We start from the raw sequence: 18579 nt of genomic DNA on the forward strand, positions 1-18579 counted from the left end.
GTTTTTAATATTTATGAAAAATGAGATGGAAATGGTAAGGAATTTTAAATTATACATTTTGAATAACATTATATATTATTTAGTGGATGTGAAAAGTGTGAGGGGTAAAGTCCTTGTTCAAATTAACCCCTTTTTGTGTGTTATGTTTGATTTCCTTTATTTATTCCCCTTTATGAACTCATACAACCCCTTTTGTGAATGTTTAAAAATTATGTACATTCATCCTTAAATTTCCACCTCATGCATGTCTCGCTCTCTTAACTTTATACGATATTTTTAAAATTTATTGCATACAATTCCTTTTCGTTTTGCTTTATTTATCTCTTAATAGGGTGCAAAAATGTGTATAAATCACCGTTACCATGACTCTATCAATTAAACCATTTAAAATCTTATATTTTTTTTTGTGTCACGACAAAAGTGTAGAGCAAATGAGGAGTCAAAGGTATTGAAATACAATCTCATCTTCATCATAGTCGTTGTCATGATCCGTACAGTTTTTTATATTATATTTGCTCATTTACCTGTTTAGGTGCTGTTGCTGTTGACGTCGCTGGCGGTGATTCCGATGGCTTTACATTAATATTATTATTGCTATTATTATTATTGATGTTGTTGTTATTATTTGAATTTACAGCAGCACTTTTAGGACTTTGTGCATTTACGGATGCAACATCCCCCGTCGAACCCTGCTGCTGCTGTTGGTTCTGGGGGGCCTCGGAGGGTTCGCGTACTATAATAGCTATTTTGACTATCCTTTAAAAGCACCCTTCGTTAATATTACGAAGGGTACTTTAATCCGTTAAATATGATAATAATGAAGTTGAATATATAAATCCACAAAGGATATTGTTTATAATAGTCTCGTATGCACAATAAAACATGAGCATACACATACAAATTGAGATTGTTATCAAATATCGTTTTCAATATTAAAATCTCAAGTCAAATTGTGTGTATATTTTTTCACTTTTTTATATCGAGATAATAAAATATTTCTCATTGAAATTTAATTCTATAGAATATCTCCATTGGCATTGCATGTTGTGTCTATATCAGGGGGGTATTATTATAATACTTCTGTTATTCCTATTATGCTTTTTAATCTCTTTTAATTTGACGCAAGAGTAGCACTAGAGCAAAAAATCCGAGATATCTGTATATGCTGTACAGTTGAGATATTCTGCACAATATTCTTTCCTTCGTTTCGGATATATCACTGTGTAGTTATTATTATTATTATTATTATTATTATACTGTATTTATGTACAATATGAATCTTCTTCTGCTTGAATATGTTTCCACTGAAGAACTTAATCCCATTACCGACATTGGTATATTCTGGCTTGCTTTACAAGGATCTCCTTTTTTATGTATGTACTTAATAATAATTTTTTTTTCCTTTTCTTCTCTCTTTTTATTTTTTTTTTTCACATTATTACAAAATTATACATTTTTTTATTATTATTATTATATTTTCTCTGATCTTTTTCTCTTTTCTCTTTTTCATGTATAATAATATAATTTTTTTAAATTCACAACAACATTCACAAAGGAGGAATTTTTTTTCTTATTTTTCCTTTCACAATGAATGCACCTTGAATAATAAAAATTGCTTTTTTTTTTATTATACGGCAATATTAAAAGCGCGTATTTACATGAGATGATAAAAAAAAATTTACTTTTTTTTTTTACCAACGACGACGGTTTTTTTTTGTCGAAACTTTTTTTCACTTCGCTTCTTCTTTTTTCTTTTTTTTTTGGGGAAATAAAAATTCAATTTAAATTTTAATATTGAAACACATACACACAAAAGAGAGCTCCTTAATTTTCATTCCTCGGTCGCTCGCTATGTACATTCTATGGTACGTTATAGTACTTCATTTCACTTCACCAACAGAACAGAACAGAACAGAACAAAAAAAAAGAACTGAATATATATTGTACAAAAGGAGCGTTTGCGCACATGCATCCAGCAATTGATTTCACTATTAATCCAATAATATTAAAATTTTCATTGTTATCCAGCAGCCGTAGACGACGGCAGATATAGGAGTCGTAGAGGCAAAAGCGAGCAAGCAAAAAAAAAAAAAAATTATGTAATGGACGTAAATGTGTATATATATTGAGATTGCCTGTTGTGAGTAATCCGAAAAACAACTCGATATATAAAAACTGCTCGAGGGGAGAGAATTGAATAAATTTCTGACTTTTTTTTTGTGCTTCTTGCTTCTCCTTCTCGATGTCGAGTATTTCGTCACTTAATCACAAAATATTTAGATTCGCACGATAATGGAATCACACAAATTATTTTTAACTTTTAAATTAATTCACAATTTTATCTAAATTTCAATTTATTCATTTTATTTATTTACTTTTTCGTCACTGATTCATTTTTTTTAAAACGTCGACAGTTACTTGATAATATAAAATATTTTTATTTTTCTGACTTTTTATATTTCACAAAGCGACCGTACGGTATGAAAGATCAACTCCGATTGAGAGAGAGAAAAAATTGAATATATTTTTTTTTGTGTATTTTGCTTCTTGCTGTATGCGGAATGCCATCTCATACACAAGTAAAAAAAGTGCCGCTCTCTTATACATATACAGTTCAGTGAGTTTATTGCCGGAATTGGATATGTCTTGTGTTGCTTACGTATGAAAAAATTTTATTTTTTTTTGCTGATGCTTGTCATGTGAAAAATTTTTTTTCTTATTTTTTGGTGAATTTTGTTGTGGTTAATTTTTTAAGATCTTGTTTATTGCTGTGTCTATTACTTTTTTTGACAGGTTTAAGAATTTTCTTGTTGAAAGAGGAATTTATTCAGTCTATTAAGATTAACTGATGGTTATTATTTTGAGAGACAAGGAATTTTTTGGTAAATGTTTCGAAACTCACGCCAAAATTATATTATATTGTACATAAATATATTAAGTCGATCCATGTAAAGCAAGTTAAGTTCTTGTGATTTGAAAGGAATTGTATGCAATTTTATGATAAAAATAAAGATATAAGAGGACATCTGATTCATAGTGTGCCCCTAGTTATGTCGAGTTTTAAGCAACCCTTCTTTATAAAAGTTCAATATCATTTGTAATATCAACCCAGAAATTGAAGACACATTTGTTAACATCATTATTGATTAATATTTAATTAGTAACAGATATTGATTAATTAGTTCATTTAATAAAGTTATTATATAGTATAAATAGTATAAATATTGGAGTAATAAGGGTTTGAATGTCCATTATTGTCATCACCATACCGAATTATTGCAAACTTCGACCTAAACTTGCAATTACCCTGATTGTGACAAGTTTAGATTTTGTCCATTGGTGAGCAATACGGACAGTATAATTAGGAGCCAATATTGTCTGCATTGCAATGACAGTCACTTTATAGTTACTTGATGTTTGTAGTCTATTGGCTGTCAATTAGTAGCCGCTATGAATTTTAAGGTAATGTTAGATAAACCCTTATTTATTCTACATTTGTAGAATCTATTTCATTGACGCTATAAATAGGATCATCGTTCAATCTTAGATGTTGTCGTAAAAATAACAATTGGTACGATATTGTCTAGTCCTTGATTATCATCTTATCTTAGTGGATAAGAGATTAATTATCAAATAATCCCTAAATATGTTGAATATTATAATGACGACTTTTGTTATCTTATCAAATTTTAGAAACCAATTAAATTGATTGTCGGTGTAATTTAAGGAAAGCAAAATTAAAGAAATGTTCTTAATTCATGAATTAATAATTTATAAGTTTCAATAAATCATCCAGTTCCAGTCAAAACAGATCATCCAGAATTCATGAAATATTACCAAAACCCAACAAAAATCCTCAATCCAAGAATCCCACAGCAGAAAAAATTCAAAATTTCATCACCGTCGAAACGATTTTTTTACCTCAACTCTACCCATCAAATGCACTGCAAATGTCTATCAGAAGTAAGTTAAAACTCGTTTTCGTATGTTTCATTGCCCCGCACAGAGTGCGCAATCTCAAAACTTCACATCACAATGAAGTATAATAAAAAATTCATTTCTTTTTTTTTCCTCTTTTCAACTTTTATACACAAAAATTTGTTTTATATTTTTTTTTTTGTTTCTCTCTCGGTGAGCAATTTCAATATCAATGTGCTCCCTCAATTTGCTCTCAATACAATACAAGTTACTCTCTCGCATTTGCAATCCTCTCAAGAGACTCTTAACACTTTGTCGCTTTTAAGTAAAGACAACACAGTTGGATGAGGAAAGGAAAGAAATCACCGTACGTACACGAAACATAAAATGAAGAGAAGCAGAAAAAAAAGGAATGAAATTTTTATTCCCATTTTGTTTTTCCCATTTTGCAATACAATTCGTTCTTTTTTTCGAACATATTCAGCGCTTTTGCTATGTTACTCTATGCTTATGTTCTGTTATGTTATACATTCATTCTATTGTATTTGAGGGCGAACAATTTTTTGGTTTGGGGTGGGATGGATGGTGAATAAAATGATACACAGTATGATGTAGGGGGATATACTGTGAGCATAAGATTTAAAATTCATACGATAACGAGAAGTATTCTCTCTCATAACTTTTTGTGTTGTTGTTGTTGCTTCTCTGTTTCACTTGTGTTGTTCAAACTTTTTTTTTTTTTGTTCGGTACTCTGAATGTGTTTAACGTCGAGAAAATATCCCCATTTTGGTATATTTTATGCTTTTTAATGCTCTTGATGTGCTTTTATATTCTTATTTTCTCGTTTGTTACTTCCATCCTTATAACCTCACCCCACACAGTGTTTTTGAGCATATATATAACAATATTCTCTTTCCTCAATGCATTATTGTTGACGGGATATGAGCGATGAAGAGTCATTCTTGGATAAAAATACCCATTTATAGATTGTACATACAATGTTTTGTTTTCTTCTTATTCCATATTTATCCTGACTAGTTTGTCGTTATTTTTTTACGTTATGGATATAACATAAACATGAAGAGACAGTATGAGACAGACAAAAAGTACACAACGTCTCTCTGTTTTCTCGGCTACTAGCCACTACAATATGCCGCATATATAGTCGATATGGATAAAAAAACGGGTGAAATGTATATGTGTGAATACATCTGTGCATGTATCCGTGCAAAAAAAAAAAATAAAAGACAGCAGAAAAAGAAACGAAATGAAAAATAAAATAGCAGCGATGAAGCAAAAACAGTCTGGTGAGGAAACATGGTCGTTGTTTTACAAGTGTTGCGCGCCCGTACATCGATTTGTCTTTAAATGTGTGTATGGTTATGACTATAAACATGTGAAAATTAATTTTTATATGCTGTATATTTTTTTTTGCTTCTTCTTTTTTTGTACCTTCTTTTTTGTTGCTTCTCCATATATATATGCGCTATTGAATTGAATTGCTAATATATTGAAGCATTTTTATAGTCTTTTAAGAAAAAAAATGTAAAGTAAATGGAGAGCTTTTTTTTGTTGTGGCGAACACATCAGCATCAGTGGAAGCATATAAAGTGTACATGCAGGGTTGCTGGGTGGGTGATTTAAATTGTGTCAAATTCTTTGAGGTAGGGTTAAACTTGAGTAATTGTGGGGTTGAATGAGGTTAAGTTGTTTTAAATTGAGTGTTATAATTTGATGCACTTAATTGTAATTATTAGGATTTTTGGAAAATTAACTGCAGTGACTATTGGTGGGAATGGAGAAATTTGAAAGCTTTTGAGCAAAAATTATCTGAATTGAGGGGTCAATGACTTTAAAGATGAAGTAATTTATATGAATCTCTTTAGTCATTCGATTTAGGGACATGTGAACTAGATAAACATGTCTTTAGACTATGACTAGGTCAGAAATTCCAGTGCTGCATTTATTGCACTTTAGATGCGCAGGCCTAAATCATAATCTCAATAAAAACTTAGAAATGCCATCAAATTGATGGATAAGAAGATGATCAGCACTAATTCCAGAGATAGACTAAACCCGAATAGCAAAAGTCAGTAAATTGATCCAAAATTCAGCATTAAGCCGACGTGAATCTGTTATGGTGCCGGATTCAAACCGAACCAAACCCTAGGACCTAATTAAAACTAAACTCAGCACCATTAACGTCGGCTTCAAGTCAATTTTTATCGATTAGGCAGCTTGTACTAATCGGATATGCATTTTGAGTCAGTTCATCAAAGCCCACTAACAACTAGTCCACAATGCCTCTGACACAGTTCCACCATCAACTCTGTGTCACTATAAAAAGAGAGATCTCATTGTGAATCGAGAGGAAAAAGAAGAAGGTACAACAACAAAAAAAAAGTATAAAGGAAAGAAAAAGTTTATAAAAATGGTAAATTTACAACCGAAATCATAAAAAAAAATTAACAGCACAACATGAAATGTTGTATGTATAAACATTAAATGAGACTGAAAATGTACATAAAATATCATAGTAAAGAAGAAGCTTGTTGAGTGCTGATAAAAAGCCCTGATCCCAACTTTTTTTTTTTTTCTTTCACTCGATTTGCCTTTTGTTGTTCCTCTTTTTTGTGCCGAGACACCCAATTAAAGTGAAACCACTCCATTTCATTTCATTGTGGGTATGCAAACATTTTGAAGAGTTATCTACATATATTATGTCCATACACTTGCATACCATTGACCATCTTTGGGATACCCATATACATACTCTCTTTTTTTTTATTATTTGATGACCAAAAATAAATGTGTAAGCAGAAATAAATGAAAATTAACATTTTTATCATCATCATTCTCCAATATTCATTATGTGAATATTCATTTAACTCACTATAAAAATATATACCACGAAGTCTATAACATCTTTTTTTTACAACAAAGAGGAGAGAGAAACGATGTGAAATAAAAGACTGTACGTCGTTTGGGATGTGTTTAGCCATTGAGGTACAAGGATATTCAAGCATGAATTTATGATGTGAAGTTGATTTTACGAGGAAGTTTTGAATAACTTATGTAATGATGTTAAAATAGAGAATTATTACCTAACTAGTTGCAACTATGAAAAGTGCAATAAAATTGCAATAAAAAAATATTAAGTTTGAGTAATGTTCATAGTTTTTGACTTTATGGAGTCGACCTTGAAGAGTTGTTGAAGAATATTATGAAAGTTTTTTGAAAAAGGAGAGAGTTTTTTTGGATGTATATAGTGAGATACTTAAGAGTAATGGATGATCATTAAATATAGCAGAAAATGAGCAAACTACTAAATAACGTAGTTGATGTGTAATTGTGCAGACTCAATTTAATGCAGTTTGAAGTCTGAGAATACTTGACTTTGACCTAAGATTTCATTAAACTAAGGACTATTTTCCTATGCAGAAAATGAGTTAAACACCTAAAACAGTGAGATTGTAAGATTTTGAGGTTTGATGCATTTATAGCTAGATGCAATGAACGTGAACATTATCACAATTTAATTTTGATTTGTGAATAAAGAGCTGAAACTATTAGAATGCAATATAATCACCTGAAGCATATTATGAGGGAAACTCAATTTGCATACCCAGAAAGCATATGGCGTAGAAATGGCTACAAAATGTAAAAATTCCGGCACCACGACGGAATAAATTCACCTAAGTGAAGATCGACTTGACTTTGAGGTAATAACTTCACTTATATATTTCAAGTGAAGTTATTCCTTCGCCGCGTCGGATTAAATAATCAAAATTTTTATTTCATATGAATCATGGTGTAGGCCTGGAAAGGATTTCTAGAGTCACACTGAACTGTGAAAATTTTTCATTTTTGGATAAACGAAAGATTTTGCAGGTATAGCGCACTCTCACTCGTTAAACAATCATTTCAATAGCTGCGTATGCTGACGAAACTCTAGAATGATCTATATAGCTAAAGTTTTTTAAGTTGTCCTGAAGATGCTCATTAAGCTGATTAGACTGAGTAGATTTAGACAAAGCTGTTCAAATGGAGAGCCTTTAAGGTTTCAATTCACTAATAGTGAAGGATATAAGATTGGAAGGTTGTGCTGTTATCAATAATCATTTCGATATTGAGAGCTCAAGTAAATAGTGCAGACTTTGGATATCGGAAATTGGACGACGTTAGTGGAAGAAAAGTCATATTAAAGTATTGTATTAGGCCAGCTTCAGATAGGGCGGGCTCCTGAGCCTATGCACACAGTACAGCCATCACAGATTACTTTGAGTAATCACATCTTCTGTCTGAGAGAGGATGAAAAAATGGATCGTAAATGAACGTAATATGAATGCAATTTTGGCCAAGCTTCATTGAGGTCTAACAACCTATTCCCACGTTCTTCACAGACATGCTTCAAAAATTGACCATCGAAATCCTGAAAAATCTGTATCGAAAATAAAAATTTTGATTATTTAATCCAGCGAAGGAAGTAACTTCACTTGAAATATATAAGTGAAGTTATTACCTCACTTCGCAAGAATGATAAAACAATTTTTTCATTAATGAAGTCTAATTGTGACTTTACAGTGTAATAATGTACTGAAACTACTAGATCTTATGCAAAACTTAATCACCTCATAAATACTATGAAGGAAACTTATTTAAGTCATAGAAATTTGTTTAAACAAAAATCCTTAGCAACCTACCCAAAAATAAATTTTATAATCCTCTTAACAAAACAAATTTCTCATTATTATCCTTTATAATTTAATTTCACCCAGCCCAATTTTCATTCATTTTACTCAAATCATCTTCAAATTATTCTTAGAATCAAAGTTGAAAATTCATTTCTCAAGAGGAAATCTTCTGAAGATGTTTTTTTTACGTTAATTTTATTAGCATGATTAAATCTTCTTAATCTCATCAAAAAACAACAATAATCAAAGAAGCAAACAGCAACAAAAAAAAAAGGCATTGAGTATGTTTTGAGAAATTAAATTAAATTATCAATTCTTATGAAGTCTTGTCTACGCTAAAAGAAGTGATGTTACATTATCATCAAATACATCCAGTGTTGGTAGTTAACTTGAGTCAACTCTTTTCCTTCTTTTTTTTAAAACGAGCTGAGAATTAAAATTTAGCGCGATAATTAAAACTGAATAATAATATTAAATGAGGTTGTTTTACTCGTTAAAGCCATAGCCATATAATGCGAAGCAGTAAAATCAATTATAACCATTATCCATTATCGCTGTTTCCACTTGTGTAAATACATATTTATTTTTTGCCTTTTTTTTCATTTCAAAACCTTTTTTTTCCTCTCTTTTTTGCGCCTCTTCTCATTTAATATTCCCAACTTCTTCTTCTCAAATCCATTCCTCCATCTCACTCCACAGTCGACTTATTTTGCATTTTTTGTGTCTCTCGTTCGTTCGTTCGTTTCCCTTCCTTAACCATTCCCTTTATATTTTAACAAAAGGCAGTAGGTGTAATTAAAATTTTTTTTCTTTTAAAAAAGAAGGGCAAGCACGCAGGCAGGCATGGAAAGCGGTAAGGAAGGAAAAGAAAAAGAATTTAATTTTAAAGAAAAAAGGAAAAGAAGCAGCACCAGCAGTTAAAGAAATGACTCTTAAATGAATATAACAAAAGGGAAGGAAAAGATCGAGGACTTTGGTGGCTTGGTGCGAGAAAGGCATTATTCAAATTTTCGTTTTACTGCTGCCTTCCTTTATCTTTTTCAATGAACAGTTACGCCTCCTTCTGTTCTGTACTTTTATTACGAATATATATTTTTATTTTCCTGAGGTATTTGCAGGCTTTTGAAGTCACAAAAACTTTTTTTTTTGGTAAGCAATTTTTCTGTCAATTTGACTGTCTGATTAACAAAAAAGGGTATGGCTGGTGATGAGATGAATTTTATTTTGAGGATATGGGCAATTAGAAATGGAAATTTGTTGTCTTGGGATGGATGGTGTATCGGAAATTTATAGAATTATTGGAATATCTGCCATATGTTTAGGAATTTTATGGTTTTAACTCAGTGGCGGGCAACCTGTGTGCCCTGACACACTACTGCCATCCCTTGAATCGTATGTTGTATTCGGTTTCGGTTTAAGCTTACTACAAAGGTGTCCCGATTGTTCACCACTAGTTTTAACTGCTATAAATGACAAATTGACTAGAACTGCATACTAGAACTGATATGTCCCTCAATATGATCTCGCGTGCTCCAATAAGGAGAGCGAGTCAGCTTAAATCATGTAAATGTGTCAATTGTATCTAATTTCAGCAAAAACAGGCAACATTCCAACTGCAGTTTACTTCAACTACAATCTGTTACCATAAATGCGCCCCAACGTCACACGACAACACATCACAAGCCTTTCCATACCCAAATGAAACTCAACCGCATTCACATATATATTTATTCATTCCTTGAGCATCTGACAAATGCGATATAATAATAATTGCTACTGATGTTAATCGAAAACTATTTGCGATAATTATAATTTGCCTTCAGCCACTGCCTCTCTTTACATGCATGTATATAGCTTAATACTTTGGCAAAAAAAGTTTCTTCCTTTCTTCTTACATCCAATTACTGCATTAATTGAAGGGAATGGAAACTCATTTATATAATCTTTTTTGTGTTGGGGGTTTGAAATCGAAAATTGGGTGTGTAAAATTGAAATGGAGTCAAAAGGGATCAAAAAAATGGATATAATGATTAATTTTTGTGAATTTAATAATAAAATGTGATTAATTGATATCATTTCAAATTGAATTGGCTTTCATATCCAATAATTTTTATTTTTCTATACGTAAATTAAACCCATCATTTTATGAAAATTAATGAGATTATAATTAAAATTTTTTTTAAATGATGTGATAAATTATGAAAAAAAAAAATTAAATTAATTTTATTGGTTAAAATTATTGGATTATAGATCAAATTGTGGTGAAATTTAAATATAAAAAAAAGTCTCTCTCGTATGCAATAAAAATAGCTCATTTTGAACTGTCAATTATTTTGATGATTCAACTAGATTATTTAATTAATGAAATTTACGGCTTTTACAAGGCATCGCATTACATTTCGAATATATAAACATCCTACGCTTTTGAATTTAAAATGAGGAGATCATCATAATTAATTAATTTGTTTATTTATTAATTCACTCCGTTCCGCAATTCAATAAAATATTTAAAAAAATTCATTAACAAAGAAATATTTTTTTTTATATTTTTTCAGTTTCCCGTGAGAAGTGAGTTTAATTTTGATTTGAATTTTTTATAAAAAAAAAAATAATATAAATTTACGATGTGATATGCATTTAAATGGCCAATTTTTAATGTTATTTTTATTGACGCTGCATGAATATGGTCATAAATTTATTTTAAAAACGTGTAAAAAATATGATAAATAGGTGTTTTGAATATTTGGCCTAATCTCGGTATAATTGCGGCTGTGGTGGTCTTGGCGGATGACCTAATCAGTTAGGCTTAGTCAGGAGGTAAAGGAAGGTTTGAAAAATTATTGTATTTATAGCTTTTCGAGTCATTTATGACGTCAATTAATAAATACATGTCAAAAATGTCAAGTTTATTAAATTTGAAATTGTTGAGAATTAGAAACTGACTGAGGTTATCTAAAGATAGATCCTGTTTCCGACGAACTCTAAATGCGACAATGGGTCTTCGTAAGTCTTCGCCATGGAAATAAGTAGTAAATTATTCCAAAAAAAAAACCAGGGTTAGACACTCCACAGTACAGCACTGCACTGTCTTAGAGAATGTCAATTAGATACAAAAACGGATAATTTGTACAAACTTTGTGATAAGGTCAGCAACAGAGTCAGGTGTTCTCCTGACCTGCCAAGTCTTTTGCAACATTCTTGGCTCCAAATTGTCGCAAGTAGTACAGTAAAGTACAGTAAAGTACAGTAAAGTACAGTAAAGTACAGTAAAGTACAGTAAAGTACAGTAAAGTACAGTAAAGTACAGTAAAGTACAGTAAAGTACAGTAAAGTACAGTAAAGTACAGTAAAGTACAGTAAAGTACAGTAAAGTACAGTAAAGTACAGTAAAGTACAGTAAAGTACAGTAAAGTAAAGTACAGTAAAGTACAGTAAAGTACAGTAAAGTACAGTAAAGTACAGTAAAGTACAGTAAAGTACAGTAAAGTACAGCTAAAGTACAGCAAGTAAAGTGAATACAGCACTAGACTGTTTGAAGTGTCTGACCCTTGCCAAAAATACACTTCATTCATCTTCAACTCAAAATCCCCCTTCAGAAAATTCTCTTAAAAGCTATTTTAATCAATTTTAAATATCAATTTCCAACTCAACCTACAATCATCAATTCAATCGTTTTTATAATGTTTTAAAACTTAACATTATCAAATCTCAAATTACCGGTTTTAATAATAGAAACTAACGTAAATCTCAATTCTTAACCCAATTTCCAAGAATCCTCTTATTGTGCTAATTTACTCTTTTATCCTTCTCGCAAATCTGTAATCATCTTCACATCTTACTAACCCTCTCATGTTATTTTTTTCTTTCCTATTTATTATCTTTTAAGCTTACAATTTTCTTCATCTTATTCCATTTCTGTCTTTCTGCTCACTCCATTCATTAATTGAACTACATTTCTTGTTACAAATTGGAAGTCGATTATGTTTAGTTAGCATATTCAATATACAAGGTAGTTAAAAGCAACAACAACAACACAAAAAGTATACACGAGAGACTCTAAACCAGTCATCAGAAGTTAAGTGAGAAGCGAAAAAAAAAAATTATAAAACAGAAATAATAAATAAATGAAGTAGCTATGGCATGTAAGAAGGAAGGAGAGGAGGAAAAAAAAAATATAAAGTATTTGCTACTGTAATATGAAACGAAATAGCAAGGTAGTCAGCATAAAAAAAAACTTGTTGAAGAGTTACGGTTGATGGTAATTAAAAGTGCTTAGAGAGCATTTTTAAGATGTTTTTTTTAATGGATAAATTGTGAGGAAATTGGAATGATTTTAAGCTTGAAGTGATTGAGATTGTTGAAATGTGGAATTATCTGGGGTACTTTTGAGTTTGAATAGTTCTGTAGGATGGAATTAAAAGGATTTATTGTCATAAAGCATTGCGAGAATGTTGACAGGCGGTATGTTCATGTGAAATTACCATTTCACCCTAAATGCCTATCCAAATAGTTACTTTAGGGGCTGTGGTGGTCAACTTGTGTGCCACGGTCCACTAGAGTCTCTCAGGAATGCTCTGAATCACATTCCACGTCAGGTTTCGGTCGAGGCCAACCATCAGGTGTGCCTCAAAAATTTAAAGGTTGCCCACCACTGCCTCAGGCAGTCAAATATTAATTCCCATAACTCCTTCACATATCCGAATCCCTTAAAAAAATCACTCAACCCAAACTGAATTAAACACCCTTCAATGTCCCTTAGAAAGCAGCTCATGAAACAAAATATATATCATTTATGAGACAGAGTGAGGCAGGTGAGTGAAATGGAGATATATAAAGTCCATGTATAGGTAACATGCAATTAACTCTAAACATGAGTGGTGTGTACTTATGTGCATGAGATGGCAGAAAATAGATGTTAACTAAAATTTATGGGGGACTCTTTACTTTATATATTTTTATGGACATGCCGCATAATGTGAAAAACCAGTCATTTTTAAATATTGTTATTATAATTTATGAAAAAAAAAAAAAATAAATTGTGGATATAATAATTGACATTGGTAACGATATTTATCATAATAATAATCATAATTATTTATTTTTTTTTCGACCCTTTTTTTTGTTTAACTCGAAAATATTTAATTAATTAAAATTAATTTATTTGCACGGAGAGTTTATTAATTTTTTATGCATTTTTCATGTCGGTGATCCCAATTCGTTATCTCCATTTCATTCATGTACAATATGTATATTTAATCGCATCAATACTGATGGCCCCTTGTTTGTGGCTGACTATAATTTTATTTTGCATGCACAATTTGACTCTCGTACACAATATTCAATAGTTTTATATGCGCGTGTGTATGAATATTGGTTCCGAAAAAAAATTTTTTTGCACGTTGTAGACATTCAGCTTGTCATTATTGTTATTTGAAAAGATGAGTTGGGGGATAAGCACATTTTTATATGTCGGTTCCATCTCACTCACCATTCATTCACATCATCAACTTCCCCTCCCCCCCACACTATCCACTTTTGTCCTCGTCTCATTTACGTAATTAGTGCTATTAATAATGGATTTTGGATTCTTTTTTTTGCGGCATTCCGGCTCTTTTGTATAACGTCTGCATGCATGTGCTTTTTGGTATTTTGACATTCAATTGGATTATTCATATTCATGATTTAATCTACTCATCTCTCTACTGTATGTGCAATAATGCTGCTTGGAGATCAACAGCAAAATAACACAAAAAAACGAATCCTCTGTGCAATGTGGATTAAAATTCTTTTTTTTTTTTCATATATATAAAATCGGAAAAGTGAAGCCAGCCAACAGATGAGAGAGTGGAGATAAAACTCAATCTCATATTGCATATATTGGAAAGTATAGTATGGCTATTATGAATATTATTTTGGCCACATTGCCAAGAATTCTTCTTGTGCTTGCTGTTTTTTTTTTTGTGAAATTTGACACGATGAAAATTTTTTTTTACGGGATGATATTTGGTATGGGAAATGTATTGGGTTGTGGGATTGAGCGCTTTTTGCAGGTTGTTGACATTTTTGTGGTATGAGTAAGTAGGGTGACTATATTTGAGTTAAGGAGGTTGATGATTAGTGTCTATTGATCCATTGTGACTCGTAGACCGTTAATACAGCTGTTTAACTAGTTTCTGTTCCTAGATAAAAACGGCTGAGTCAAGGACGGAGTTAGATATTCGTTGAGAAGCAATTTTGAATTTTTGTATGGATTCTATAAATTTAAGGATAGTCTTGGGACATTTTTCACAAAAAACTAAAGCAATTTGAAGATTTTATTCCAAAACTGGAGAGGGGGGTCAGGATGTGACCCTTGCCAACCGTAAACCTCCCCATTCTGTATACGTCTCTGATCTTGACCAGACCAATCTCATAGCTCAGTCAAGTCAGTCAAAACAAGAATTTCCTACTCAATTCCATTAAAACAAGTCACAAAACCCCAAAAAAGCTTAAAAAATTCCAAACAAGCCAAAAAAAAACTGAGGCATCAAAACGATATTGGATTTGTATTATATTACAATTAGTTGCTCAAATGTTCTGCTCATCCACCGTAATGAACGATAATGCTGTTATAAATAATACTATACACTCATTTCATGTCCTCCTAAACTTTTTAATTTATTTTTGTTTATGTAGCTTAAACATATACAAAATATCATTGAGAATGAAAATTAATCCGAAAAGTGATGCCAACAAGAAAATAAAAAAAAATAATTTATTATTATTTTCCTCACTCATGCTAGTTTCTGCGGTTTTTCCTTCATGTTTCTGGAGGAGTTTTATTAATGATGTGAGAAATATTAAAAGTTTGTACAAAACATCTTCGTTTGTTGTGTTGTTATGGTCGATTTAATTTTATAAAGAGAAGCTTCTGTGGAATAATTACAATCGTCAGGGTTGGCATCATTAAGCATTTAAATAGGAATTTCTGAATATATTGCATCAACCCTGCACAGCCACAGCTCTTCAGAGAAAAATTAAAACAGAATAATTTAATTCATTTCAAAAGATGATGAAAAATGAAAGTGTAGATGAAGTCATGTTTGAGAAATATAAGAATTAATTAAGAATTGTTCTTTTTTGTGTTATATTTAAATTGTTAATTAACATCAAACTGTAACATGCTTTAATCTGTGAAATGGTTTCATTATGCGCAGATTTGATGAGTAATGGAACGTGGTGATTAATGTTATTGCAGAGTTAATAATTATCTTGGTTGAATGACTGACTAGCTACTGGATTTTTATGTTGAATTAGTTATTAAGAATTATAATTTCTTGTGAGAATTTAAATTTCTTTGAATAAATTATCATTTGAGATTTGATGAAACAATTAGAATAAAGGATGAAATTTTGAGATTTTTTTTAACATTTTGAATTGAAATTTTTGGACTTTTAAATTTTAATTTTTAAGTTAAATTTAAAAATTAAATTTTCAATACTTCAAACTTGAATTTACAAATTTTGACCTAAGCATCAAATTAAATTTCAAAACAAATATTTTAAATTTTAAAGTTTCAATAAGAATTAAATTTAAATTAATTTAAATTTAAATTTCAAAATTTCATTCAAAATTAAAAATTTTGATATTTAAAATTTTACTTCTTCAAATTCTTTTTACAAATTAAATTAAATTGAAAATTCCTATTTAAAATAATTTTGAATATTTAAATCTTTAATTAAATTCAAATGAATTATCAAATTTGAAATATTTTAATAAATTGCAAACCTTAAATCGAAACATTCTAGTGCACCCATATTTTGTTAATTTATATTTTTCCTGTGACATCACTTCACAATAATTTTTTACATTCAATTTCACACTTCACAGCTTAATATTCATAAAATTTCAATTTAAAATTACTGTAATTATTCAAATAAATTTTAATCCGCAATTAATATTTAACAAATCAATAAAAAAATTAATTTAATTGTGTCCTTGTCACCACAAAATTATCGACTAAATGTACTTAATATTTATTTATCGATAAATTAATTTCAATTCGATCATTTTCGAACGTTAAGCTTTCATTTAAAACTATCAATACGTTGCTAACTTTATCTTCAAGTTAAAACTGAACAAAAGCTTTTTTTTATGTCGATTTAAAACAGATAATGAACAAATATTTTACCTCATTTAAAGTATCGATTGCGATATGCTAACAAATTTCATTTACTTTAATGTCGATGTAGATGTTGAAGAAACAAATTTTTTTTTTATTTTAATTATTAACACAGACTCTGTCAACAATGATCGAGAGATTGTTTACTTTTTAAACTGACAAAATGTGTGTGTCTTTTTTTTATGTATTCGGCAGTTGAAAGTGTCAAGAAAATTGTTCAACTTGATAATTAGAAGCATGTGTAATAGTGGATGTAAATTTAAATTTAAAATGTTATTGTTTTTATTTTTAGAATTTTCAGTATTTTTTCAAAATTATTTTAAGAGCAATTGTCTATCCTGAAAGACAATGATCAACATGCCATCCAGTAGCTGTAACCCCTAGTGTCAAAATAATACACAAATCTGACCCCATTCCTCTATCTATTTTATAATCTATTTACATTCAACATAACCGGATAATTCTCCAGTAATTCCCATTCATTATAACCGGTAAATTTCACAATACTAATCCAATACGAAAAATGCACAATTATCAGATTACAAAGAAGGTTTGTTGCACAAAGAAATGGAAAATTAAACCTGTATTGCCTACTGATCAACATAATAATGCTTTATCTTCTCATTTTGCTTAATGCTTAATTCAATTCCATTCCTTTTTTTCTCCTTCTTTCTTTTGCTTATTTCGCTCGTGTCTCTTTTGCTGTATTTTTTTCTTTCATTTTCCTTTCAATTCGAATGAGAATTTATTTATTTATTTTTATCTTATTTCAATTCACGTTAAGGATGAGTTTGAGGTTGATTGTTTGAGAGATTTGTGGTTAGAGGCGCATTTTTTGAATGGAGATTTGGGCTTATGGAAAGGAGATTAAGATTCTTGACAATATTTGAATTAATATGGATGAGTTGGAACAATTCTAAATGATTCTTAAAGTTTGTGACTGGTTTTGGATTAATTTGAAGCTTTAGAGTTGAAATTACGCAGCGATTGACGTAGTTCGATAGAAAATCTAGTAATTAGAGATGATTGTCTTACCTAGGTAGACCTAGTGACCTATTGATCTAATGACCTAATGACCTGTTACTATTTAAATGCTTTATCATTGATCAAATAACTAAAATCCTTAATAATCCATAAGTCCTTCAATTCCAATCAACAATCGACAAAATGAAGCCTAATGATCATTTCTGATCTAACAAGAGATAACACAACTGCCGTGCAACCCAGACACCCAAAATAACAAATTTTATATCTCCCCACACATCCCAAAAGTGCGCTAAAACTTAAGTGAAAAGAATCGCAGGCAAAAAAACCTGCGAAATGAATAAATAAAAATGTTTCTTGTATTGTATTCGATTCTATTAGCCATTTATTTATGTTTTGTCCACAGATATCAGCATAAACAGTAGTAAGTAAGTGGATGAGATGAAGATAAATGCGATTTATGCAGAAATGGCAAAAGAAAACAGAATAAAATAACACACCACACTATTGCATGGATTTAGCTGATCGGATTGTCGATAATAATCTCTCAGTTCCTTTTCTTTTTTTTTTTTGTGCTTACATTTTACAATTTTTTCTTCTCGGTTATAACATAAATAATTCCGGATTCTAATTTGTATATATGCTTACTTATGTAAATGTTTTACATCCCTTACCCCATCCTCCCCACACACATCACACATAAATCGTTTGTAAGATAGAGATTGTTTTTTATGAAATATACACACACAATAAATGTGTAAAAAGGGATGTAAATGGATGTCATGTATGTAAAGGAAGGAAAAAAAAAAGTGGAACTTAAG

General features: G+C 30.4%; 1 protein-coding gene across 5 annotated transcripts in view; it reads right to left on the reverse strand.

The window, feature by feature from the left end:
- tay (tay bridge) overlaps positions 1-18579 on the reverse strand; it is a 79812-nt gene that overhangs the window by 38269 nt on the left and 22964 nt on the right. Inside the window, exon 1 of one of the 5 annotated variants that reach the window (XM_070640726.1) lies at positions 16381-16459. The exons of the other annotated variants lie outside the window; for them this stretch is intronic. Coding sequence (XP_070496827.1) covers positions 16381-16440 — 60 coding nt within the window. The 5' untranslated portion in view covers positions 16441-16459. Of the gene's footprint in view, positions 1-16380; positions 16460-18579 lie in introns of those variants that run through there. 5 annotated transcript variants of the gene reach the window in all.

This window comes from Chironomus tepperi, unplaced genomic scaffold, assembly GCF_022539635.2.
Source record: "Chironomus tepperi strain 1889 unplaced genomic scaffold, CSIRO-AGI_Ctep_v1 contig_221, whole genome shotgun sequence".
Classification (NCBI taxonomy): Eukaryota; Metazoa; Arthropoda; class Insecta; order Diptera; family Chironomidae; genus Chironomus; species Chironomus tepperi.